The sequence below is a fragment of the Hylobates moloch genome, unplaced genomic scaffold, assembly GCF_009828535.3.
Source record: "Hylobates moloch isolate HMO894 unplaced genomic scaffold, HMol_V3 SCAFFOLD_9, whole genome shotgun sequence".
Lineage (NCBI taxonomy): Eukaryota > Metazoa > Chordata > Mammalia > Primates > Hylobatidae > Hylobates > Hylobates moloch.
Genome location: NW_026652284.1, coordinates 33,779,294 through 33,807,059, shown reverse-complemented (window position 1 = coordinate 33,807,059; position 27,766 = coordinate 33,779,294). Strand labels below are relative to the sequence as shown.

The following is a 27,766-nucleotide window of genomic DNA, read 5'->3' as shown; positions in this document are numbered from 1 at the left end:
TACATATATAATAAATATGATATATGGGACAGTATATAACCTGTAACCTGTATATGTAGCATAATAGGGTTTATATATTAGGATATATAGGGTAATACAAATATAACTTTCTGTAATTTGCTCCTTGAACGTGGGGCACTGCCTGTTGCCATGTCTCTGTGAGCACCTAAGGGTTATACGTGGAGGTACCAAACACACGACCCTTGAGAAATGTCAGCCTTGTCATGTAGTGGCATGAGGGGAAAACACTCTGGAGAAACAGTCCTTTTGTTTAAAATAGAAACTTCTAAGGGAGCCAAGTTAGCACATGACAAATTACTGAATATCCCGTTCTCCTGGAGGGGAGAAAAAAAAAAAAAGCCCCTTCATTTGTGAAATGAGAAAGGGAATTGCTGGTACCAAAATTCACGTTTCCTTTTTGGTGGAAATTCTCCAGCCAAGCTTGGCGCTAACGGAGTAGGCGATTTCACTTCATCGTCACCTCACAAAAGGCTTCCAAATTCACTGCGGCAGACACCGCAAAATAAAAATGTTAAATACATCCTAGCTGGGAGGGGATTGAAGCCTCCAGGCTCAATCAAAGGTTTGCAATAATAGGATTCATTTAAAAAAAAAAAAAAAAAAAGGACAGATGGGTTTAGAAAATGTTGCAGTGAAGACTGGAACGAGATGAGCTCATAGCACCAGCCTGTCTTTTGTGGACCCGCACAATGATCCCTGAGCCAGACTGGATTAGGATGCCTCGCGATTAGGGGTCCAGAGACAGAGGCCTCCAGTTCCCAGGCACTTCGGGAAGAGGAGGCTGAAATGATGCATCAGATTTACAGCTGCAGTGACGAGAACATAGAAGTTTTCACCACCGTGATTCCTTCCAAGGGTGAGTGAAATTGCCCTTGACTGTTTCCTTAACGTGGCATCTTAGGCAGGAGGGGAAGGACAGTCACGTGCTGCCTTACTACGGTTTATCCTCAGGTCTCTGGGGTCCGAAGGACTCTCGGTTTTGATAGTATTTGATTTTTTGGAGGTGGGAAAGAGGCACAAGGATACACTTCAATCACTGAGAAAACAATCCATCAAGGGGAAGGCGAGAGCAGCTAAATACTCCTGTTTCATTTAATTCAGTACCGACAGTCCAGTACACCAATGGAAGTGACAGCAAGCCATTGCTACAGACACAGGTGAAAACAAAATCCCAGGGTAGCTAGATAGAGACTTTCATTTTTCCGGTGAGCAAGTGGGTTCTGAAATGAGAACAGCTGGCTTAAAATTATGATGCCACCGTAAGTGCGGTGAAATACCCCCGGTGGCTGCTTGAAGACCAGTGAAGCAGTCAGAGAGCGCCCTGACCCTGGGCTGGCTTCTCCACAGAACCCCGGGCCACCTTGCAAACTTAACCTGGAACTAAAGCTGCCAGAGAATGCGACATGAGAATCTTGACTTTATAAGCTCTTGTGGTCCTCAGTGAACGGTGTTAAGGGCTTTGTGTGAGGGTTCTGATGACTCCAAGTGTCTGGTTCCTGGTCAGTCTCCTCACCCCCTCCTAAGCATGGCCCCCTCTCCTGCCGCCTCTGCTGTCTGCCTGCGCTCCTGTCTTGCCCCCTCCCATCCACCTCCATGACTCAGGCTTAGCCCCTGGTCTCATTGTCAGCCTTGAATGAAGTAGGCTGGATGTTTGCTGGTGTTGTGAGTCCACATTCAAACAATTCCTTTCTTCCCCTGTGTCAGCCTCTGACAGGGCCATTGCACAGCAGGGGAGGGAGAGATTCCGTTTGGCCACAAAGAGACAGCCTGCAGGACATAAATTAAGCTTTAGACATTTACTGCCAGATCCAGAGAGAGGGAAAAGAGCTGGGAGTCTGCTGCCCACGTGCAGCAGTTGGAATTCCCTCTGGAAACTCCGAAAGTCCAAGTTGACCCTCGGAATCAGCAGTTTCGCTTTTGGGTGGAACTCCTCTTACCCCTGGATGTTCAGGGTGGCGTTGATTCTAAGAGGGCACAACTGAAAATAACCTGAGTGTCTATGAAGAGGGGAATGGTTAAAATGTGGTGCTGTCATTCTGTGGAATACTATACAATGTCAACAGGAATAAACTAGATGTATGCATATGAACATAGGTAGATCTAAGCATAATGCTGAGTGCCAAACAAGCAGGCTGAAAAATTATATATGTAAGATCACATTTCTGTAAATTTGAAAATATAAACCAATACTCTATATTGTTTATGGATATGTATCTAGAGAAAAATACAAAAACATAGACCAGAAAGATACAGATAAAATTAGTGATCTCGGTAGTCTTGGGAAGGTAGGGAAGGAGAATTAGGGAAGGGTAGAAAGAGAACCAAAACATTGCCTCTGATTTTGTATTTCTTGTATATGAGAAGAAAACAAATTAGAAGGAAATATGAAAATGCTACGTGTTTATTTTCTACCATTTATTTCCATTTACAAAATTTTTAAAGGAAGAAAAAAGTCAAAACGAAGTGGTTACGGGACTGCTGCCACTTCCGCACTGTGTGACCTTGGGCAAGCTACTTAACCTCTCTGGGCCTGAGTTTCCACTGCTGTAAATGGGAGAAAAAACTTATCTTCCAGGATCATATGGGGAATAAATGAGTAAATATATAAAGCATCTAGAACAGTAGCTGGCATATAGTAAGCACCATTAAATACATCACTTACAAAGGGATTTCCAATTTTATTTTGTATTTAGAATAATCAACATGATCAGTCAAAGATAAATATTTAATCTTATCTTTTTTTCCTTGCCATTTTCATTCATGGCCACCTCCTTGTGGTACAAAAGTAGCTACCTTGTGAAGTTGCTGTAAAACATTTTCCCAACCAAGTAACATTTTTAATGGTTAATTTCTTTAAGCTTTTTTATAATTGTGGTAAAATATGCATAACAAAATGTACCATTTTAAAAACTATTTTTAAATGTACAGGCCAGTGGCATTAAGTCAATTCACATTGTGGTGCAACCATCACCCCCATCCATCCTAGCACTTCTTCATTATCCCAAACTAAAACTCTGAATCCATTGAACACTAACTCATTCCCCCACTCTTCCAGCCACCGGTAACCACCATTCTACTTTCTGTCTCTACAAATTTGGTTTTTTGTCCCTTTGTTTGTTTTTCTGTTTCTTAAATTCCTGTCTCTAGGAACCCCATATTAAGAGGAATTGTAGACTATGTGACCTTTTGTGTCCGGGTTATTTCACTTAGTACTATGTTTTCAAGGTTCATCCATGTGTAGCATGTATCAGAATTCCATTCCTTTTCAAGGCTGAGTAATATTCCATCACATACAGATACCATATTTTGTTTATTCATTCATCTGTTGGGGGACATTTGGGTTGTTTCCAAGCTTCAGCTCTTGTGAGTAATGCAGCTATGAACTTTGTACTCAAGCCAAGTAACATCTTCAATCGCAATGACCTTGTCTCTTTTTCCCATCCCCTCCTCTATGCCCCTGCCTCGCCACAGATTCAAACCTTCTCAGTGTTGTTACTGTAGCTACATCAGCCTCGCTGGTGTTGTCTAAAACCATTTCTTTCTCTCTGTCTTTGCAGTATCCAGTCCAGCCAGAAGAAGAGCCAAAAGCTCTCAACACCTCTTGACCAAGAATGTAAGGAAACTTTAGTTTTGATGTTCTTTGGTTGACTTTCATTTAAAAAGCAATGCCAGGCTTCTTCTTCACTCTCCCTCCCCAGCTCTCAGTGGCCAGGAGGGTTTCAATGTTCCATGTGGTGGGTGCTGCACTCTCCCTTCTCCACTTAACCAAAATAATTGACAAATGTCAACCAGACACCAAGTGACCCTGAACTGGACCTCTTATTCTGCCATTTTCTCCAGGCACTGAGAGTAAGCCTTGTTTTATGCACACATTTTTTTTTCTTGTTTAAAAAGAGTCCATGATGTGGACATAGCATTCCTGATCTAGGTGTTTTCCTATTGTTGGCATTCGTAATGTTCCATTTTTTTACTATTATTAATAGCACAGCAATGAATGTATTTATATAAAATACTATTTTTTTTTTTGAGACGGAGTCTCTCTGTCACCAGGCTGGAGTGCAATGGCACAATCTCTGCTCACTGCAACCTCTGCCTACAGAGTTCAAGGGATTCCCCTGCCTCAGCCTCCCAAGTAGCTGGGACTACAGACACACGCCAGCATGCCTGGCTAATTTTTTGTATTTTAGTAGAGATGGGGTTTCACCATGTTGGCCAGGATGGTCTCGATCTCCTGACCTCATGATCCACCTGCCTTGGCCTCCCAAAGTGCTGGGATTACAGGCGTGAGCCACTGCACCTGGCCAAAATACTATTCTTTTGGATTAATTCCTCAGAGCATAGGCCTCAAAGTAGAATAAACAGGTAAAAGGATAAGAACAATTTTATCCATCCATCCACGCCTTCATCAAATATTTGCATTCCTCCTGTGTGTGACAAACATTGTGCTAGATGTAGAGAATTGTGATTTGCTCAAACTAGTTCTTTTTACAGTTTTGTCACATACTGTCAGGAATTCTGAACAATTTGGGGGCTTCCAGTAATGCTTGTCCATTTACCACCAACATCACCAGCATTGGCTTTCCTCTTTTCGTATTATGTTTTGCTGTTTTAACATGCATATGCATTACTCTAAAATTAGCTTACATGTCTTTAGAACCTAATAATGCTGTGCAATTCCCATTTTATATATAAATTTCTTTACATAAAACTGTCAGTACATCTTCGCACTTTAAAGTTGAAACTGAATTGTCTCCTCTTGGTTGTACTGGAGTTTCTATTTCTATGACAATTTTTCATAGGATAGCATTTCAATTTTTGAAGTATCTCAAATTTCAAAAGCCTATTCTCCATTAAAAATTTTTTTCGACTGGGCACTGTGGCTTACACCTATAATCCCAGCACTTTGGGAGGTTGAAGCAGGAGGTTAGCTAGAGCCCAAGACTTCGAGGCCAGCCTGGGCAACATGAGACCCCGACTCTACAAAAAAGTCAAAAAATTAGCCAGGCGGCCAGGCGCAGTGGCTCACGCCTGTCATCCTAGCACTTTGGGAGGTTGAGGCGGGCGGATCACCCGAGGTCAGTTCAAGATCAGCCTGGCCAACATGGAGAAACCCCATCTCTACTAAAAATACAAAAATTAGTTGGGCATGGTGGCGCATGCCTGTAATCCCAGCTACTCGGGAGGCTGAGGCAGGAGAATCACTTGAACCTGAGAGGCAGAGGTTGCAGTGAGCCAAGATCGTGCCACTGCATTCCAGCCTGGGCAACAGAGCAAGACTCCATCTCAAAAAAAAAAAAAATTAGCCAAGCATGGTGCTATGCTCCTGTTCTCCTAGCTACTTGGGAGGCTGAAGTGGAAGGATCATGTGAGCCAGGGAGTTCAAGGCTGCAGTGAGCCATGGTCATGCTACTGTACTCCAGCCTGGGCAAACAGTGAGACCCTGCCTCAAATAAAAAAAAAAAAATTAATGTCCTTTGAATGAGATGGAGTTTTACTAGTTGTTGTTTGTATATAACATGTACATATACTATACATGTAAATGTATACATGTATATAAATGTATTACCTTTTTATTTCCAAAAGCACTATATGCTATATAAAATTTTATACAATACAGTAGTGCCCCCCCCCTTATCTGCAGGAAATATGTTCCAATACCTCCAGCAGATGCCTGAAACCATGGATAGTACTGAACCCTGTATCACTATGTCCTTAAAATCTAATAATCAGGATGGCTACTAAGTGACTAACAGGTGGGGGTTGTCCACAGAATGGAGATCCTGGACAAAGGGATGATTCATGCCCCAGGAGGGGCCATGCGGATTGGTGTGAGATTTCATCACACTGCTCAGAATGGTGCAAAATTTAAAACCTATGAAATATTGCTGGAATTTTCCATGTAATATTTTCAGACTCTACTTGACCAAGGGTAACTGAAACCATAGATGAAAGGGGACTACTGTATACTATCAGCAAATCCTGAGAAGCTGCAGAAGAGAGGGGTTAGGTATGTAGACTTCAGAGTCAAATGGCCTGGGTTTAAATCCCAGTTCTATCCATTTCTAGCTATGTGACCTTGAGCAAGTTGCTTAGCTATTGTGGAACTCAACTTCCTTAGCATTAAAACGAGGATAATAAGAGAACATATCTTAAGAACCATGGGAAGGAGCAAATGATTTCTTTTCTTCTGCAACAAAAGCCACATTTATTTTTTTATTTTTTTCTCTTTTTTTTTTTTGGCAAATGATTTAATGCATATAAAATGTTTAGTCCAGAGCCTGATACATATAAGCATTCAATAAGTATTGGGTTTTGTTTTTTTTTTTTTTGGAACAGGGTCTCACTCTGTCACCCAGACTGGAGTGCAGTGGCATGGTCTCGGCTCACCACAGTCTTGACCCCCTGGGCTCAAGTGATCCTCCCTTCTTAGCCTCCCAAGTATCTGGGACGACAGGCATGAGCCACCACGCCCAGCTAATTTTTGTACTTTTAGTAGAGACAAGGTTTCACTATGTCACCCAGGCTAGTCTCAAACTCTTGGACTCAAGCGATCCACCTGCCTCGGCCTCCACCCAAAGTGCTGGAATTTACAGGTGTGAGCCACCGTGCCCAGCCAGTTTTGTTTTTTTTGTTTGTTTTTTTTTTGTTTTTATTTTTGTTTTTGTTTTTTGAGACAGTGTCTCACTCTGTCACCCAGGCTGGAGTGTAGTGGCACCATGTTGGCTCACTGCAGCCTCCGTCTCCTGGGTTCAAGCAATTCTTCTGCCTCAGCCTCCCGAGTAGCTGGGATTACAGGCACCCACCACCACGCCCAGCTATTTTTTAAAATACTTTTAGTAGAGATGGAGTTTCACCATGTTGGCCAGGCTGGTCTCGAACTCCTGACTTCAGGTGATCCACCCACCTCGGCCTCCCAAAGTGCTGGGATTACAGGCGTGAGCCACTGCGCCCAGTCCAGGTTTTTTTGTTTTTTTCTTTTTTAAGTGAAAAATTTCCATATATTAACCTGTATTATGCCTTATTGTCTGATAATGTACTGCTTTGCAATTTGCTTTTTTCTCTTAATAAATCTTGAATATCTTTCTATGCCAATTCATCTGTATAGCTCTACCTTATTCTTCCTTTATATACACATTTCTAAATCTTTATTTATTATTATTATTATTTTTGATAGGGTTTTGTCATGTTGCCCAGGCTGGTGGTGAACTCTTGGGCTCAAGCAAACCTACTGTCTCAGCCTCTCAAAGTGCTGAGATTACAGGCCTGAGCCACTGTGCCTGGCCTACCTCATTCTTTATAGCGACTGTATAATACAACATTGTATGAATGCTCTATAATTTTTTTACCCAAACCAAACCTGAAGTTTTCTAGATCCATTATTTAACCAAATTATCAATAAATAGCGTTCCCCATTTTTTCTATTAAACAATGCCACAACGAATTCTTGAACATATTTTTATGTTCTTAAATGATTCTGAGGATAAATTCATAGATGTGAAAATCCTAGAGGCCAAAAGAGATAAACATTGAAACCATTTTATAGCCACTGACAAATTCCTAGCAATTACATTTTTTTTTTTTTTTTTTTTGAGACGGAGTCTCGCTCTGTCGCCCAGGCTGGAGTGCAGTGGCGCGATCTCGGCTCACTGCTAGCTCCGCCTCCCGGGTTCACGCCATTCTCCTGCCTCAGCCTCTCCGAGCAGCTGGGACTACAGGCGCCCACCACCACGCGCGGCTAATTTTTGTATTTTTAGTAGAGACGGGGTTTCACCGTGGTCTCCATCTCCTGACCTCGTGATCCACCCGCCTCGGCCTCCCAAAGTGCTGGGATTACAAGCGTGAGCCACCGGGCCCGGCCCGCAATTACATTTTAAAATATCTTTTCCAGAACAGCTGAGCCTATACTGTGTGGCATCAATGTTGTTAGTCTTTGACAATCAAATAGGTAAACATATCCTGTTTAATTTTTACTTCTATAATTATTGATGTGATTCTTCATCTTTTCATAGATGTATTGATCATTTCAACATTTTTTTCCCTACAGTTTCTTACTCATGTCTTTTGCCTATATTTCTCTCAGTTACATGCCTTTTTCTTACTTTAGATTTAGGGGGTATGTGTGCAGGTTTTTTACATGAGTATATTGCATGATGCTGAGGTTTGGGCTTCTAATGATAGCATCGCCTAAGTAGTGAACATAATACCCAATAGGTAGTGTTTCCACCCTTTCCCTCTTCCCTTCCTCCTCCCTTTTGGAGTTCCCAGTGTCTATTAGTCCCATCTTTGTGTCTGCCTGTACCCAATATTTAGCTCCCACTTGTAAGTGAGAGCATGTAGTATATAGTTTTCAGTTTCTGTTCTGTGTTAATTTGCTTAGGATAATATCCTCCAGCTGCATTGCATCCATGTTGATGCAAAGCACATGATATTTTTTTTTTTTTGAGACAGAGTCTCACTCCATTGCCCAGGCTGGAGTGCAATGGCATGATCTCAGCTCACTGCAACCTCCGCCTCCTAGGTTCAAGCGATTCTCCTGCCTCAGCCTCTGAGTAGCTGGGACTACAGGTGCCCGCCATCATGCCTGGCTAATTTTTTTTGTATTTTTAGTAGAGACGGGGTTTCACCATGTTGGTCAGGCTGGTCTCAAACTCCTGACCTCAGATGATCCGCCCACCTCGACCTCCCGAAGTGCTAGTATTACAGGTGTGAGCCACCACACCCAGCCAATTTTGTTCTTTTTTATGGCCGTGTAGTAAAAATACGGAATACTTCATGAATTTGCATGTTACCCTTGCACAGTGGCCATGCTAATCTTCTCTATATCATTTCAATTTTAGTGTATGTGTTGCTGAAGCGAGCACTGTATGCCTTTTTCGAGAACCTTTTGTATGTTAAGAAAGAGAAGGGTTTTTAATGGATGGAAAATTTGATTGTAGGGCAACTGATTCTGATCCTTCTCATGGTCCCTGAAAACTCAATCCCAAAGTCTAGAAGGAAAATGCTCCCAGCTTTCAAGGAGCAATGGGTGAGGTTCTCAAAAATGTGAAGAGAAGGGGTTGTCTGTGGGTAATTTGGAGTTTAAGAAAGTTTCACCACAGATCTTTCAGTCTTTTGGTCAAGAAGTTTGGCTCTTGTCTTCCCATATTCAGTCTTCCTCCAGGTGGACAGCACAGGAGTGCTCTCTCGCGTTTTGCACTTTCCTCTGAATTTCTAATTTCCCCTAACAGTTAGCTCAGCCCAGCCTCTGCTTGTAAAACTCAGCCCCAGCCACACAGACCATTCAAATGAGAAGACAGGCAAGGTCTCTTAGTGCACCTCCTACTTTTGCAGATGGGAAAAGTGAGTCCCAGAAAGGAAAGAATTGTCTCTGGTCTCTTGTGTCCCCAACTAACTGACCCTTGGCTTCCCTTTCAGTCTTTGCCTTCTCCAACTTGGTGATCTAAAAGCAACTGTGATTGATTATCCTGGTGAGGAAAATCATTCTTATTTTGCAACTGTACCCATATTTACAACTTCCTATGTCCTCAAATTTGTATTTGTATCTCTTCTTATTCCTTAGATTACCATGTGAATGGATGTCAGGTTCCTTCTTCTCAAATACCTCTTTCCTCCCCGAGAGATCCTTAGTGTCTGCTTTCCTTCCTCTCTGACTCCTCTTGAATTGTATTTCTTCCAAATTCAAGGCAAAGCCTCACACTGTTCCTTCTCTAGACGGCCTCTCTAGTCTTTAATTTTTTTAATTCTTAGACAATTTTATTGACATTTTGATCATCCTGATGCCCACTATCATAGGAGTAACTCAAGGGGATAAACTTACACAAAGGTGTGGGTCAGTTAAGCCTTCTGGCATGGAGCCACGACAATGAAGATTCGTAGCCCCTTCAGAAGAAGCAGGCGGTCAGCCATCAGAAAAGATGGATAAATGAGATTGCAAAGGTCACATTCTTCTCAGATTTCAAGCTTGTGAGGAGGAATATATGTGGGGTTCTTCTGATTTTTTGAAATGCACAGAGCTCCGGGCATGGTGGCTCGCACCTGTAATCCTAGCACTTTGGGAGGCCGAGGCAGGTGGATTACCTGAGGTCAGAGTCCGAGATCAGCCTGACCAACATGGTGAAACCCCATCTCTACTAAAAATACAAAAATTAGCCAGGTGCGGTGGTGGGCGCCTGTAGTCCCAGCTACCTGAGAGGCTGAGACAGGAGAATTGCTTGAACCCGGGAGACAGAGGTTGTGGTGAGCCAAGATCATGCCACACTGCACTCCAGGCTGGGTAACAGAGTGAGACTCTGTCTCAAAATTAAAAAAGAAAAGAAAAGAAAAGAAAAGAAATGCACAGAGCAACCAATTGCACTTGCACTTGAAAATTCCTATCTGGATGCAGGCCCTTCTTCTTTTTTTTTTTTTTTTTTTTTAAGACATGGTCTCACTCTGTCCCCCAGGCTGGAGTGCAGTGTCATGATCAAAGCTCACTACAGCCCCCACCTCCTGGGCTCAGGTGATCCTCCCATTTCAGCCTCCCAAGTAGGTGGGACTACAAGCATGTGGCACCATGCCCAGCTAGTTTTTGTATTTTTTTGTAAAGACAGGGTCTTGCCATGTTGCCCAGGCTGGTCTTGAACTCCTGGGTTCAAGTGATCCGCCACCTCATCCTCCCAAAGTGCTGGGATTACAGGCATGAGCCACTGTGCACGGCCTGAATGTAGGCACTTCTATGGGTTTACCAAGAGCACCCACTTAGGAGGCATGAAACCATGGTTCTCATCCTGGCTCTGTCCCTTACAGTTGTGTGGTCTTGAATAAGACACATGGCCTCTCTTAGCCTCAGTTTCCCTATGTATAAAATTAGGCTAGAACTGGGCTAGAACATTTCTGTGGATCCCCTCAGCCCCAAAGCATTGTGATTCTCTATTATCTCCATCTTCTTGACTGTCTTTCTAACTGCCTGTCAGTGATCTAGGTGACAAATAAGGAGAAGTGTGAATCAAAGATGTAGAGGATGGGATCCTGAGGCTTGTGTGTTAGCCCATGTCTTCTGCTTTTCCTATCTTGACCTCTCTATGACCAGCAAGGGGGTATTACTTTACTGTGGTAATGCTTGTTACTCTAGTACATTCCCCAACTTCAACTGGCAGTTTGCTGACCTAGGAAAGGAAAATTCCAGCATTCAGCCCTTATCTCTCCTCTTCCCTGCTCATTAATATCCCATACCACCATCCTAATTCTCTCATCTCGCTCCTATACTCAGGATGCTAAAGAGCCTCCACTCAGACCAGTGTGTTCTAAGACCATCAGCAGCAAGCCCAGACTGTGTCCTATAGACCAGAAAATAAACCAGGCTGTCAGAAGCCTCTCAGGAGGCCACATCCATCCATTCAGCTGTCTGTTCCCTGGGACGGGCCTAACACACTGAGCTGCAACTATCTCAGAGCCTCCATTATTGTGGAAAATGAGAACCAAGTATCAGGCCCAGCTAAGAAACAGGAAGGCTCAGAGCTGGGCCCTTCTCCTCTTTCCTTTCCTGCTACTGGCATCCTTTGGTGGGCTGGAGAAGAGGAGGCACTATCCCCAGTCGCGACCTGGGAAATAACTGGCCTCCTTGCCACCCCCAGGAAACCTCCTACATCCATCTGGCTGCTGGGCTGAGCAGCTAATGCCACTCCACTCTCTCCCTCCCCATTCTCCCTCCCCACTGTGCAGAGAAGAGATGGGGAGGTGGTGGTTCTTGTTCCTGAAAGGGAACATTTGTCTCCCTTTCAGAGGAAGAAATATTGGAAGGCAGCGGCAGTCTTCCTGTGGACTCCAGGCTTCACATCCTGCCTTACTTCCTCCTTCTACAAAGTGGGTCTGAAAACTCCACAGCAGCCCTCACTCCTCCTCTCCGAGAGCGATGCTGAGAGAATGAAAATAAAATCCGGAACAACTGTGATGAAAGGGCTGCCCACCCCCTCCCCACTCCCAGAATGAATGACCCAGTGTCCTGCCTATGTATAAACATGCAGGATCGGAGCCCAAACTACCAAGATTCCCCTTCACGACTCTCCATACTAAGATAAGATGGCTACTATTTGTCTCAAGTTTTTACACTTAAATTATCTCAATGATTTAAGTATTTTTATTACAATTTTTTTCCAAAAAAATACCATTTTTAAGTCCCATTTTGGTGGACTCTAACAGAGTAACTTCCCAATATAACTACTCAGCAGGTGGTGATGACTGAAAACATTTTAGCATTGGGCCCTTTGTTCTGGCTTATCAAGATTTCCGTGCACAGAACCACACACGGTGGAAATTCATCTCCCAGCTCCACCCTGACCCAGGCACTCTGCACTGGGAAGTGGGGACTCGGGTAGGAGAGCACCCCGTGCCCCCTGCTCCATTTTGTCAGCAGCTTCTGTATTTTTAAAAATCTGAGACTAAGTTGGGCCTGAGCCCTCTCCCTAGGTCTTCGCTCTGCCAGAGCATCCAAAAAGTTGTCCTCTGCATGAACAAGGGTGTTGTCCACTCGGCTACAAAGACTGTAAGACCTCGATCTCCAGAACCGTCCAGTTTCATAGCCTGTCCTGTTGTCAAAACACGTCAGGCGACCGGGCAGCTGACCCGCCCTTATCTCTGGCCTGATGGCCCAGGCTCCTGACTCTGTGAAGGGCCTGCCGTTGAGGAACACCCCTGCCCCCTCCGGAACCCTCGTTTGCTTACCCCATGGCACCATTTGGCAGTCTGAAGTCAAACAAAACAGTCACTTCTGGCCGGTTTCCTGCCCAGATTTTGTCGCTACTCCTAGAATTCACTGGAATCACGAAGGATCCAGAAACTCCCTCGAGGCGAGCTCCATCTGCAAAGCTCCTGCCCTGGGGGTCCGTGGGTCCCGAGGCCAGAGCAGAGGGGTGGGCTCACCGCGCTTCCCCCGCCCGGCAGGTGGTGATCGAGTCGGACCTGTACACGCACCAGCCCCTGGAGCTGCTGCCCCACCGCGGAGACCGCAGGGACACTGGCGACAGCCGCAGGTTCGGGAGGCTCCAGACGGCGCGGCCGCCCACAGCCCACCCCACCAAAGCCTCTGCCAGACCCGGTACGTGAGTCCCGGCCCCAGCTCCCCACACCTCCCTGGGCGCAGGGACCCACTCAGAGCCACCCACACACCCAGGTCAGGGCAGCGTTGGCAGTGGCTGTGGCCTCAGTCGCGCCAGGTGACCAAGCACCTGTGCTTTCCCAAGTAAATGCTGTTTCCGCCACAAAAGCACCTGCTCTCAGGCCTCACCTTAGCCCCACACAACATCTTCTACCTGTAAAACAGTCACTCCTAGGTATGCGTAAAGATGTTCTTATCTAATCTTATTTTTCTTTTTTTTTCATTGAGACAGGGTCTCACTGTGTTGCCCAGGCTGGAGTGCAGTGGCAGCAATCATGGCTCATTGCCCTGGGCTCAAGCCATCCTCCCGCCTCAGCCTCCCTGGGACTACAGGTGCACAGCTACCATGGCCAACTAATTTTTTTTTATCTTTAAAAGACGGGGGTCTTGCTATGTTGCCCAGGCTGGTCTCGAACTCATGAACGCAAGTGATCCACTGGCTGAGGCCTCCCAAAGTGCTGGGATTACAGGCATGACCCACTGAGATGGGCCCTTAGCTACTATCTTGCTCCACAGGAGGCCCTACTGTATTCTAGAGACAGTGTAAATCAGAATGCTCTAGGGGAGAGAAAATCATGACCCATGAAGCAAAGGAGGCTCACATAATTTATTTAACAGAGGGAGAGAGAGAGAGAGAGAGACTGTGTGTGTGTGTGTGTGTGTGTGTGTGTGTGTGTGTGTGTGTGTGTGTGTAAAATTGTACAGGCTCTTCATAACTGCCATCATAAATTCTTACCATTCTAAATTTGAATAACCTAAACAACAATCTATAACAAGAATGTAGGAGTAAGTTTGTCTCGAAAACTGGAAACATTATAGTTTCACCTTGGATGCTATTTTTTTTTTTTAATGGCTTCCACCCCAAGCAGCTAACCAGGAATCTGCCTCTAGCCCACCCAAGTCTATGGTGGTATTTTGCCTTTAATTGCTGGTTTAGGTTATTTCTGTTATGCCCACAACCTAAAGTTATTCGTATTTTAACTCCAAAAATACACAATAGAAAGTTCAGGGTGTCCTTCTGAAAGCCTTCGGGCGTTGGCAATTTTGCATATTACAAGAACTGAAGTAAGACTCTACTGAGTATAGTCCCTTCCTCCATCCATCTTTGAGTTTTCCGTTTGTAGATGCTAGACCAGGCCACCAAGATTTCTTTGATTGCTAAGAACCTAATCCTGCTCCTCTGATCCTTTGCATAAGAACTCATACATCAAGCTATATCCTCTATTAAGTGGTTACATACACGTATCTGTATGCAGAGTTTGAAAGCATTAGGAAAACCACAATCTGCTTTGCAAATTAAGACGAGATAGATTTTTCTCTGTGTCTATATATAGGTGGGTGGGTGGGTGCATGTGTGAGTGGAAAGAAGAAGAGACAGAATATTTATCTTTTCTATAAAATCATAAAGTGAGTTTAGAGCCATGCTTCTCAAATTTTAATATGCAAAAGAATCACCTAGGAATCTTGTTTTTATGCAGATTCAAATTTAGTAGCACTGGGTAGGCCCCAAGATTTTATGTTTCTAACAAGCTTCCAGATGCTGCTGCTCTGGGCACAACATATTGAGCAGCGAGGATTTAGACAGGATCTAACGTGGTGGTTCTCAAAGTGGAGTCCCAGGAGCAGCAGCAGCAGTCTCTGGAAAATTGTGCGAAATGAAAATTTTATTGAATTAGAAACTCCAGGTTTAGGGAACATTGATCTGTATTTTAACAACCCTCTCCCCACCACCCCTCCCTGCCTCCGCCCCATGTGATTCTACTGCACCCTGATTTTAGAGAGCCTCTGATTTACTGTAACTGCCCCTCTGCCAATTTCCAGAAGAAACCAAAACCATAGAAACCGTTTGACCTACCCAAGGTTGCACTGCTTGTGAGCAACAGAGCCAAGATTAAATCTCAGGTCTTTTGATTCCCTAGCTAGTGCCTCTTCCCCACAGGGAATGTCTTTCCAACTGTCTAGTTTTAAGGATCACTTTCATTCCTTTCTAAGTAGTTTGTGGAAGCTTGGGCTGCCTGAGTCAGTGTTTTGTTCTGAAAGACAAGAGCAATAGGTTATGATATGGAGAGAATCTGCCCAGCACATGACAGTCAGCTCATGCAGGAAATATGCCAGTGAGATTTCAAAAAGAGAGAGAGAGAGAGACTGAGCTGGGGATTGGTTCAATTCCTTCACCTCCTCCAATCTGATAGATTCCAGAGTGGGTGGGAGGGAGGGAATGTTTCTGAGTCAAAGCCAGACCATCCCTCTGTCGAGAAAGGTGCCTGTCTCCAGGGAGCTCAGATTTTGGAACTGCTTTTTTCCTGAGCCACAGACGGCACCTGGACGCAGTAGCCATCTCACCTGGGAGAAAGAGGCTCTGGGGAATCTTGGGAATTGTAGGAACTCTAAATGCAGAGACCTGACTGAGAAACTCTCAGGTGCCTGGAAATGTGGCAGTCCCCAGTCCTGGGCCTGGGAGAATTGGCTGCCTCCAGGACTTCTTCAGAGATGTCCTCAGGCACCTCAGAACCAACTTGTTCAAGCCTTTCCTCTTTTCTCAGTAGGGGCCATTATCCACCATCCCAGCAAGTCCCCGGGATGTTTCCCCTAATGCCTCCTTGTCCTCCCCACACCTTTGACATGAAACACTGACAGCATCAACTCTTAGGTATTTCTCTCCTAGCCCTCTTGGTACCTACCTCGAGACACCCTGGCTCCCACTCCCTTCATCTCGGCTGTGTAGAGAACATCGTCAGTGAAGGGCCCAGCCTCCAGCCCCTCCCACCAGGCTACCAGAGAGGTCCACTTGGAGCAGAAATCTGCCCCTGTGCTCCTTCAGCTTTAAGTGCTGTGTCCGCTCCTGGCCCCTGCCCTCCAGACCACACTGACGTCTCCAAGGCTACCTCCTATGACACCCCTGTCCCCACCGTTCTATCACGTAGAACAGCCCTGAGCTGCGGGTAGTTCTGTGACAGCTCCATGATATCCTGCTTCCCAGGACTTTCCCTGACACTGTTGTCTCGGCAGATTGCCTTCCCTGTGTCTCTCCACCTGGCAAACTCCACCTTCTCCTAGCCGGGGTAGAGGGTCACTCAGTCAAGCCTCCTCAACCCTGTAAGACCACCCAAAGTCAGTTCGCTATTCCCTAAATCACCCTTACCTGGCTTCATCATAACTGTTATGTATCTCTAAAGCCTCGTCTCCTTGACTAGAAAGTGCAGACTATTCCAAACCAGCCTGGGCAACATGGCGAAACCCTATCTCCACTAACAAAAGTTAGCCAGGCGCGGTGGTGCGCACCTGTGGTCCCAGCTACTCTGGAAACTGAGGTAGGAGAATTGATTGAACTCAGGAGGTCAAGGCTGCAGTGAGCCAGAGATTACGCATGCCACTGCACTCCAGCCTGAATGACAGAATGAGACCCTGTCTCAAAAGAAAAGAAAAGAAAGATTGTGGTGAGGATTAAATGAGATAATACTTTTATGGTTTATGCTCAGCACAGTGCCTGGCATACAGACAAAAATGTGAGCTGCTATTATTATTAGTTACACCAGGGCTCCATTCATTATAGTTTAATCTTGGTAGTCTTGTAGTACTTGATTTTATTTGCATTGAGGTGTTTTCTCGTGGAAGTGGAGTTATTTCTAGATGCTGTAGTACAATCAGATGGGGCTTGTCCTGGGACATCTGCCCCCAGAGAGACCTGTGCTGAAAGCCAGCTTTCCCCTACGTTTTGTCAGCTACCTCAGCTCAACACCTGAATCCTTAGAAGCTTCGGGGGGTAAAAACTACTCAGAATTAGGTTGGGGCATCAGGAATGAAGGCATTAGAAAGAAGATTCTCTAAGGTTCTCCACCCATACATCTCGAAAGCCAGTGTCCCAGGATTCTGATCTGATACACTCCAGTCCTTCCATGTTATGGGGCTGCACTTCCTTCCCAGCACAGGCATGACTTCTCTGCTCATTTTTAGAGGGGTGTCCAGAGCACCGTGTTGAATAACTGATCCCAGCTATAAAGACTTAATTCCAAGAACCTGTTTAACCTCTTGTGATCTGAGGCCTTGGGAAGGAAGGAAGAGCTGAAGGCACATTCTGAGCACCTACTGCATGCAGACACAGTGCTAAATGATCCACACGTGTGATCTTATTTTTAAATAGACTTTATTTTTAGAGCAGTTTTAGGTATACAGCAAAATTGAGCTGAAGGTACAGAGGTTTCCCATATACCTCCTGCCCCCACACAGAAGCACAGCCTCCCCCCATCAACATCCCCCACCAGAGGGATATGTTTGTTATAGTCAATGAACCTACATAGACACACTGATCTTATTTAGGCCTTAGTTCCAGCTCCCCTAGAAGAGTGACAGTTGCCTTGTGGCCTGACCCTCCTGCCTGGTTTTGCTGCTTGGTACAAAGGCCTTTAGAAATTCCCTGCCGTGGTTGATTGGCTAACAAGGTAATTGATGCAGGGCCAGTGGGAGGCAGAACACAGAGTACCACTGAGTAATATCTCCTCTGTTCAACATTGCAGTGGGGATTTCTGAACCCAAAACATCAAATCTGTGTGGGAATCGAGCATATGGAAAATCTCTGGTAAGTAAAATAAGCCTGCTTAGTTGTATCTGTTGTGCATTAAACTTCTGGTCATGTCTGATTCTCCTGTGCCATGAAGAGAGACTCAGTGTTCTTTGTTCCAGGCCTGAGGATTATTAGAAAAGCTTAACTGGCAGTTCTTTGCTCCCAAAAGCTCTCAGTTGGCCCTAATTTGTGCCCTTGTGGAATAACCCTGGCTGCTTCTCTCTTTCTTGTGAGAAATTCAGCTCTTAGGCAAACAAAAGAAGCTATTATCCAATAGACATCTTATACATGGTGGGGGGTGGGGGCAGGATGGACTGGTTTCTATCACAGGACCCTGCCAGGTAGAAATGCCTGACTAATTCCCAGACACAGCCACAGGGGAAAAGAGATGTGAGGTTCTCAAGCACTATGAAACACAAAACACCAGTGTCTTAGTTAGCACAGGCTGCTATAAGAAAATACCATAGACTGGGTGGCTAAAACAACAATTTCTCACAGTTCTGGAGGCTGGGAAGTCCAAGATCAAGGTGCCAGCAGATTCAGTGTCTGGCGACAGCTCTCTTTCTGGCTTGCAGATGACCACCTTCTCACTGTGGGTTCACATGGCCTTCCCTCTGTGCATGTGGGGAGAGGGAGATCCCTGGCATCTCTTCCTTTTCTTATTAGGGCACTGATCCTATCATAGAGTCTCTACCATCATGACCTCATCTAAACCTAATCACCTCCCAAAGGCCCTGCTCCCAATACTATCACATCCAGGACTAGGGCTTCAACACCTTGTAGGGGGCTCCGGGACAAGCATTACCCACTCAGACTGGTCTGAGTCAGGCCAAAATGACCAAGCTTTTATGTTCCCTTCTCACTCCATCAAGGCATGTGGGCTGTTCCAGGAAGGGTGTGACCTTGACAAGGTGGCCCTCTACAGCCAAGCCCACCTGAAGGAACTAAGAGCTTTCTGCTACCCACCCTGTTGTCTTCCCTCCCACAGCTGGGCAGCTGTCCTTCCTTGAAGGGGATGGGGTGGCACATCTTCAGGCCTGTCAGTACATCTCCCTCATCTCTGGGCATGAATATCGGGTTCCCTCTCGGTTAGCAGAGTCAGCAGTGGCTGGAGGTGAGGTCAGCTCAGGCATCCTAGACTCTTTGAGTATCTGCTGTCAAGATCCATAGGTGGTGCAATGTGAGAACCAGAAGAGACCCAAGTTATTGTGCCAGGCCCTCATCGTCACAAACAAATTGGACAGAGATATGGGTGCTTCGCTCCTGTTCTGGGCGGGAGACCTAATCCAGGGAATCTCATTTAGGTCATCACTATTCTAGGAAAACCACACACAGAGCTGTTTCCCCTTCCCCAACCTGGTACTTAGGGGAAACCAGGAGGTCGGGGCAGTTGATGTCGAGGGAAGATTATCAGGCTATGACAGCTCCAACAGCTGCCCTCACCTGAGCCAGAGAAAAAGCAAGGTCAAGAGGAGGCAGGTAGCTTATGATCTTGGACTGCCTGGCCCAAGCCCTTAAGCTGGCCTCAGACAGTGCCCTTGGCAGACAGGCAGTGACAGCAGGAGTCCAGAGGAAGCTGGGAGGGGATAGGGTGGTGATGGGGATGTAGTTACAAAGGGAGGGAATAAGAATGAAGAGGAAGAGGCCAGGCACAGTGGCTCACAGCTGTAATCCCAGCACTTTGGGAGGTGGAGGCAGGTGGTCACCTGAGGTCAAGAGTTTGAGACCAGCCTGGCCAACATGGTGAAACCCTGTCTCTACTAAAAATACAAAAATTAGCCGGGCGTGGTGAGCCATGCCTGTGATGCCAGCTACTCAGGAGGCTGAGGCAAGAGAATCACTTGAACACGGGAGGCAGAGTTTGCAGTGAGCCAAAATCTGCCACTGCACTCCAGCCTGGGCAACAAGAGCGAAACTCAGTTTCAAAAAATAAAAAAAAGAATGAAGAGGAAGAGGAGGCAGCACAACAGACCCTTCCTCAGGCCTGGAGACAGTGGGGCTAGGGTCCCACAGCTTATCAGAAATCTGTGACCCCAGCATGGGAGAGCAATCCAGGGCCCACACGGCTAAATCCAAGTCAGTGCGAAGTGTGCTGGGTGAGATAGGCCTAAGGAAAGGGGAAAAGAGTGGGAACAAGTCCTTTCACCCAGAGATAAGGGGGTGCAGGAGTTCACCAGCCCATGGCATAATGGGAAGGAAGCATTTGGGCAGACCACAAGGTGGCACAGCAGCTCTGCCCACAGTCGGCCAGCTTGGGGTGGGAGGAGGGGTGAAGAAGGTGCCCTTGACCGGGAATTTCCAGCAATTTTAGGAATGTGGTGACTTGAAGCCTTGGATAGGGCTTAGGGGGAAGAACACAGCACAGAGTGTGTCTATTGTCTAAGCAGCCTCTGGACTTAGCCCTGTTTAGGCCATTGGTTAATTTTCAGTTAACTCTCCATGTTCCTGAGTACTTGTCACTCCTTTGGGAGGGCTGAGGAGGGCTGCCAAGGGGTCCAGTCCTAGACCCTGTTATCCACATAGACAATCAGTGCTGTGGGGACCTGAGGACAGAGAAAGATCAACTGGGGCCACCAGCCTCAGGGAAGGCTTCCTAGAGGAAACAGCCTTGAAGGGGAGACAGATGAGGCCTCAAGCCAGAGGGTGAAGGAGGAGATGTTGCTGTGCGAGCATCAGAGAAGGGAGCACCCGCTGCTGGGAGCGGAGCTACTGACACACACGGGGACCAATGGGAGGCCAAGCTACGTAGATAGAGGGCGTCCTGTGCTGAGGAGCCTGGAGGAGCCGCTGCAGAGTCGATCTGCCCTGCAAGGTGGGTGGGCGGGGTTGGAGTGCCTTATGCTTCTAGAGTCCAAGGAGGGGCATGAGGAATGTGGTGGATCTGGTCGGAATCAAGGAGATCCGAGGTCACTGTCCCTTGAAGGCTGCAGCGGAGGAAACGGAGAGGCTGGGCTGGCCCTACCCTACGCAGCCTAATCAAAGCAAGAATCTGCAGGATTTTGTAACAAACTGGACAGCAGTGATGATGGAGGTGTGAGGGTGGCAGTTGCCATATAAGACTGAGCTGCGCAGTCTCCAGTTTCTCGTTTCTCTCTCCTGAGTTTCTCTAGGTCAGTGGCTCAAAGTGGAGTCCCAGGACTAGCAGCACCAGCGTACCTGGGGAATTGTTAGCAATGCAGATTCTCAGGCCCACAGCAGACCTGCGGACTCAGAAGCTGGGGTGCGGCCCGGCACTGTTTATCAAGCCCTCCAGGGCAGTCCCACACCTGCTGAATGATGAGGACTATGCCCAGGCGGTGGTGGTTCCATTCAGTCACCCCCACTTGCAGACAGCCTCAGTCAGGGCCAGAGTGGGAAGGCAGATGCATCCTCACACCCCCTCCCACTTCCTCATGACAGATTCCGCCAGTGCCCCGGATCTCAGTGAAAACTTCGGCCTCTGCCTCATTGGAGGCAACAGCCATGGGTACAGAGAAGGGAGCTGTTCTGATGAGAGGGTAAGTGCTGCATCTCTGGCCCCACCGCCTGTGGCCTCCCACTGTCCTGATCCTTCCTTCCCCAGAAGAGCACCAGGCCACCTGGTTGATAGACCCTCGAGAGGCTGACACAAACCCATGCCAGCTACAAATTACCTTTTAATGAGGCCAATAATACTGGGTCTCTGCAGCGCCTCATCAACTGTTTCCCTAGGATTAAGCAGGAGGGTTTTTCATGGTTTCCACTTCATTAACGCCACTCTTTAGGCTTGGAGAAGTCATTTGGGAGGTTTTTTGGTTAATTGGATGAATGTAATCACGAGCCATATTCAAAACCTCCCGTAGGCATGCAGGCATCAGAAATGTCTCATGAGTAAGTTCAGGATCCCCTGCCCACTGGTTAAGAAGTGTGTCAAGTACAAAGGTTTCAAACCACACTTGCAACTGCAGTGTGACTGCTCACTTTCATCCAGAACCAGCAGCTAAGGAGGCAGGAGCGGATAACCCCCGACACCCCTCAGTGACACTGCCTTCTGCCTTGCACCAAGACAGTGAGTCTTCAACTCGATTCAGCACATACCTGTATGCCCCGGACTACGTCCTCCACACCGCAGGCAGCAGAAAAGGCGTTTCAGGGTGGCGAAGGGTTGGGTTATTTTCTCAGATCTGCTTTCTAGCCTGGAACTGCCACCAACCCACCATGACTTCAGGCAAGTTATTCAGCCTTCCTGTCCCCATCTGTTCAAAAACAAAAAGGTAAAACAGGAATCACAGGGGGTACCCATCTTTGGGGGTTGTGGTGAGAATTAATTTTTTGGTTTTTGTTTTGTTTTGTTTTGAGAGGGAGTCTCACTCTGTCGCCAGGCTGGAGTGCAGTGGCGCAATTTTGGCTCACTGCAACCTCTACCTCCGGGATTCAAGCAATTCTCCAGCCTCCCAAGTAGCTGGGGCTATAGGCGCCCGCCACCATGCCCAGCCGATTTTTGTATTTTTAGTAGAGTTGGGTTTTCGCCATGTTGGACAGGCTGGTCTCAAACTCCTGACCTCAAGTGATCCGCCTGCCTTGACCTCCCAAAATGCTGGGATTACAGGCATGAGCCTCCACACCTGGCCTGAGAATTGAAAGCGATAATATGTGGAGAGCTTAGCACAAGCTGTTGTCAACGTGTTTCAGGAAACTTATGTAGTAGTTGGGAAGCTATGCACTTGGGAACATGTTGGATGCAAGCAGGCGGGGCTCCAGACTACACTGTCGGCCTGAGCGCTGCACCCTTTGAAAGCACTGGGAGGTCAGAGCAAGAACAGGCTAGTGGGGAGCACTTCTGAATGACAGAAGATCGGCTAGAAAGAATTATAAAAACCAAGTCGTGTTACTCAATGTATGGGGACTTAATTGAAGAAAACAAACAAAAAAAAATTTTCTTTGATTCTATTATATCCAATAAATATCCAAAAAGATCGGATCATATTTATTTTACCTTAATGAGGTACAATTTTTAAGTGGCAATAGCTGTTGCTGGCTGCTGGTGTAAACCAGCAAAAACTTCACTGTGCCGTGACGGAGGCCAACCTTTCGGTCCACATGGCTGCGTTGCAAAGGGTTCTAAATGGCCCCCTTCTCTCTAAACTCAGTCATTGTCATTTCAGTTTGTTCCTGGACCCTAGTTACAGAAAAGAAAAGTAAGGCCACCATTTCTTTCACCTAAGGGGAGCAGGGGGTAAGGAGTGAACACAATGTTGAGGCCCACAATGTGCCAGATGCTTCACTCTCTCATTTTCCTCCTCCAAAAAGCCCCATGAGTTAGATGAGATTATCCCCATTTTGCACATGAAGAAACTGAGGCTGGTAAAAGTTAAGTCACTTGCCTGAGGTCACACAGCAGATGGGAAGCAGGATTCCATCCCAGACCTCATATTCTTTCAATAGCTACTACTTGGGGACCTGTCCTTTCCAGCAAGTTTGTTCACATAGAGGCTGAAGGGGTGGGGATGCAGAGCCTTTGGCAAGACCAGACCCAGAGCACCGGGACAGGAGCAGAACTTGAAATCCCATGACCAGTGTGTCCAGGGCCACCTCCTCCATTCATGCCACGGGAAGCTTTCCCCAAGGGAAGCCGTTCCTGTGAGGGTCCCAACAGTGACCTTACAGCTATGTGGATCCCCGTCATGGAGGAGGAGCAGAGGAGAGAGAGCTCTGGCCACTCTTCTCGAGGGCAAAAATGAAGTTTGGCTTGTGAGCGGACCACCCTCCCCACCCACTCCTGGCTTTTCTTTAGATCCAGACATCTCAAGAAGATGACTGAAGAGTATCCAGCCCTTCCCCAAGGAGCGGAAGCCTCTCTACCACTGACGGGCAGTGCTTCCTGCGGCGTCCCCGGCATCCTCCGGAAAATGTGGACAAGGCACAAGAAGAAGTCTGAATATGTGGGAGCCACCAACAGCGCCTTCGAGGCCGACTAAAGGGGACCCTCTTCAGGTGCCTGTTTTGGCCGAGGTTCCCCGGACAAGAGGAAAAACCGTCAGGATTGAAACTGAGCCACACGCACCTCCGCTAGTGGCTGGTCCAAACCCATTATCCTCCCTCACTCATTGATCACCCTGGGATAGGGCACAGGAAAGAAATGTCCCTCAAAGGCAACATAAAACTGCCCCTTCTTAGAATTGCTAAAGCCGTTGGTCTGAAAGTGACTTTGGGAGGTCATAAAGTTTGTATCTCTATCTTTAAGCAAAAAATTAAACTTTCCCAGTTCATTTTAAAGACCTCCAAGGAAGGAAAAAAGCAATTCCTCTGTCTTCCTTGTGAGTTGCTCTAAAGTGTGTGATTTTCTAGTGTAAATTGACTTTGAGGCACTTGTAAAACACAATGGTTCTTACTGTTTCCATTACTGCATTTACTTCACCTTGACAAGGTACAATTTTCAAGGACAAAGCACTATATATTAAGTTAGTAGTTCTAATATCCGCTTGAGAGTATACTCAAGATTGATTTTCATGGCCATTTGGCATGATTGCATGAATTCTCTATTCTTTTATGTGCAGTTTTTCTGTAGAAAAACATTAAAGGTTAAATATTGACTGCTAATGTTTTCTGAAGTGGCATAGTCTAGTGGAATCAATAATCCCTTGCTTTGGTATAATAATTTGAACTTTTGAAAGTGCTTTCTCATCCATTATCTCTTATCTTCACAAAAGCTCTGTGGAAGAAAGCACAGTTATTCCCAATCTGCAGAGGGGGAAATGGGGGCCTTCAGAGGTTACAGGACCAGATGCCAGGTAGTGGAACCAGATAGCAGCTCCTTAACTTCTCTCCAGTGGACTCCCTGCTTTGCCTACTCTCTAGCAACTGATTTGGGGAAGTTTTTAAATGGTGAGAGTGCGTCTCTGGGGGCAACCATTGAAAAGAAGACTCTGATAATGTTGGAACAAGTAAGGGATTTGAATGAAATACATTATTATATCTTATATGTTAGCTTGAACCAGAAAAAGTTGCCATTGTTGTAGGTCAAAAACAATTGAGCATCAGTTTTATATGGTTCAAACTCATATATGATACTATGCTTTTCTTCTGTCAATGAAAATGTCATCATCAATTCCATTGTCAACATTAGTAGCCTTAAAACAATAACATAATAATAATGATGATAATGATAGTTATAGCTATCATCTATTAAATGCCTACTATATTTCAGGCATGATACTAGGCAATTTACATATATCATCCTAATCTTTCTAACAACTCTATTAGGTGGCCCTATCCATTTAATAGATGCCAATTCAAAGAGGTTAAATGATTAGACTAAGGCACCTAACTTATGTGAGTGTCAGGCTTCAATGCCTGTGTTAGAGCTACTCCTTCACACAGAATAGTTCAGAACATAGAGAAGGACCAAGGTTAATAAGTGATTTTCATCCCAAACACTAAACATGATTGATGGGTAGAGGCTGCCCGAAGTACTGTGTAAAGATGGAATCTGAGATAGAAGAATGCAGTGGTCAATTAGTAATGCTTGCCCATGGAGGGATTAGTGACACATGCCTTGTATATTTGTCATCTGTGGCCTAAACTCTGCCCCTGAAGGTTTGTTTTCTAATTCAGAGGTTTAAATTAATCTAGCCCACTTAATGAAACCAGAGATCCCATGGGAAATTTAGCTTAAGACAGGGCTGGAAATTGCCATATGTTGGTACAAAGAAGTGTTTGGCCACATTACAGGTCTCGGACTCAACTGCTATGTGTGACTGCAGCTCTGTGCCTATGTCTTGCTTTTTTGCTGAGTTCCCTGTTTCCATATCTCCAGGTGAACCATAAGAAGGCAGAGGGTGGCTGAGAGGCCTGGGCTTCTGGGATTCCACCTTGCTATCTCTGCTCTTCAACCATTGTTTCAGACTCTGAACACGAGATTCTCATATCTGAAAGTGATTTGGAGACCTGGGCATCAAGTGCTCTTTTAAGAAGGGGCTATCTCAAAGGACTGTTCAATATTCTTATTCAATAGAGATGTTGGAGTCCAACAAAGTTAGGGAACAAACCAGTAACCTATGCTAGTCGCAACAGAGGATACTACAATTATGTTTGTTTTTAAGACAGGATTTTGCTATGTTGCCCAGACTGGTCTCAAACTGCTGGGTTCAAGGGATCCATCCTCCCACCTCAGTCTCCTGAAAGCTGGGATGACAGGCACATGCCACCACACCTAGCTCCTTACAACCATTTATTTTAACTTATTTCATTTATAACTGGTGTCTTTCATTTGTATGTGGCAGCTAGAGATTTATATAGGATGGAAGTAATTTATTTTTAATTTAAATATTTCATGTTGAACTGTTTGCCTTGTATAGAACATTTTACTTGGCCAATTCAAATAAAAGTAAAGTCGGCTTTGTTTGTGACATTAATGCACCACCGTAAGAGCATGCCTGAGGCTCCCTTATTGAATAAAAGAGGCAACTTTCACGAAGGAAAAGAATTAGGAGCCTGTCCCTCACTGCTCCCTTAAATGAGAGGGATGGTAAGAAAGAACCCAGCGTGTTCTTTCCATCCTAAGGCAATGTCTGGTTTTGATGTTACGGGCACTGCTCAGCAGTTAACAGCAGGGTCACTTCTGTCAGGGCCTGGACTGGCCTGACCTGTCCTCCCTGGGCTCAGCCTCCTCCTGCTGATGCTGACTCCTTGGTCCCCACCATAAGCCCCAGGGGGTCCAGTGGCTATTGCCAGCCTGCTAGTCTCTCACCCTTGATGGGAGGAAGATGCAACCTTCCTGCTCTGTGCCCACCTCTTGTTCAGCCTCTCTAGAGACTGCCCCCATGACTCATGTCACAGCCACTTGCAGAAGGACGCCAAGGCTCGCTGCAGCAGGCTGTCCGGGAATGACCAAGCCTGGAGTCTTCTCGAGCCAGAGGCAACAGGGTTTCCAGGACATTTAGGGTAATAAAATCGCCTCTGTTAGGACCCAGTCCAGTCAAATATTTCTGTTCTTACTTTTTGAGCACTCACTGTGGCTGTTCCCCCACCCCACCCGGCACTCAGGTTGTCTTTTGAGCTGGCAGATGGGCAGTGGGTAGGAAAAGCAGCACCAGCCAGAGCCCGACTTTAAAAGGAATCATGTGACACTTTGTCTCCTTGAAATTGGCAGAGACCGAAGGACAAGCAAGGAAAAAACACAGGCAGAAAGATGACTCTCCTAAGGACTAGAATTTGCATTAAGTTTTGCAAACCACTGAGAGCTTTGTGGTTGAATCCATCACCACAATGCACAGCAAGAAGGCTCTCGTTCTGCAGATCAGGCCACATGCCTAGAAATTTATTTAAATTTTTTGTTACTTTGGACCTGGGACAAGATTCATACCTTTTAATACCCTTGGTCGGGAGGGAGCAGGGAGGGTGAGGAATGGCAGCAGAAGGAGCCTGACATGCAGCAGGTCATCAGTTGGGTAGCTGAGCTGCACCAGCCACGTCCCTATGTCCTCGTCGGGAAGCCAAGCCAAGAGGATCCCACTGCCCCCATTACGGGCCTTTCCCACACCCCTCAGACTTCTCAGGACCTGGGCAGTTCTGGAGAGCCAAGCACCATCTCCCCAGGCCTGGGTAGGCCCCTTGGAGCACAGTTGCCATAAGGCTCATCTGCCTGCCCCGGAAAAGTTGCCCAGAGGAGCCCAAGGTGGGATAGGAGGGGCCTCACTTTTCCAGGAAGGACCAGGATGTGGACCCTGCCTGGCCCCAATTAGGCAGGAGTACCCAGAGTTCTGAGCAAATGCTGATCAACGCTTTGAACTGGATCCACAGAGAAGCACACTGAGTTTTCTATTCAACTGCCTGAGCCCGGGGCATTCTTCAGAGAGAGGCCCCACTTCATCTTTAACCAGACTCACCAAGCTCAGGATTCACCTCAGCCAGGCAATTGAATGATTGGCACAGGGTCTGGGGACATCGGGAGTTAATCAGCAGCCCCCAGTGGACAAGACACAGCTATTTCTAATATCACAAATGCCCCGGTGACTGCTCCAAGTGTGACCACACTTCCCAGGTGACAACATTCAGATAAAGGCAAGCAGGAAAGCAAACAGTGGGAATGGTTT

General features: G+C 46.3%; 1 protein-coding gene, 1 long non-coding RNA gene and 1 other non-coding gene across 3 annotated transcripts; 1 reads left to right on the top strand and 2 right to left on the bottom strand.

The window, feature by feature from the left end:
* Window positions 1-429: 429 nt before the first annotated feature.
* On the top strand, window positions 430-26,090 carry VXN (vexin). The gene is made up of 6 exons (XM_032759645.2): window positions 430-877; window positions 3,579-3,634; window positions 12,940-13,093; window positions 17,668-17,729; window positions 21,114-21,211; window positions 23,467-26,090. The coding sequence occupies exons 1-6, from the start codon at window positions 808-810 to the stop codon at window positions 23,648-23,650; spliced, it is 624 nt and encodes a 207-aa protein (XP_032615536.1). The 5' UTR covers window positions 430-807; the 3' UTR covers window positions 23,651-26,090.
* LOC116814084 (U6 spliceosomal RNA) lies at window positions 8,776-8,882 on the bottom strand. The gene has a single exon (XR_004371168.1). It is a non-coding gene; the product is annotated as a U6 spliceosomal RNA (small nuclear RNA).
* LOC131384278 (uncharacterized) lies at window positions 14,574-16,001 on the bottom strand. The gene is made up of 3 exons (XR_009214958.1): window positions 15,835-16,001; window positions 15,009-15,186; window positions 14,574-14,791 (listed from the first exon to the last, which is right to left on the bottom strand). It is a non-coding gene; the product is annotated as an uncharacterized LOC131384278 (long non-coding RNA).
* Window positions 26,091-27,766: the final 1,676 nt, after the last annotated feature.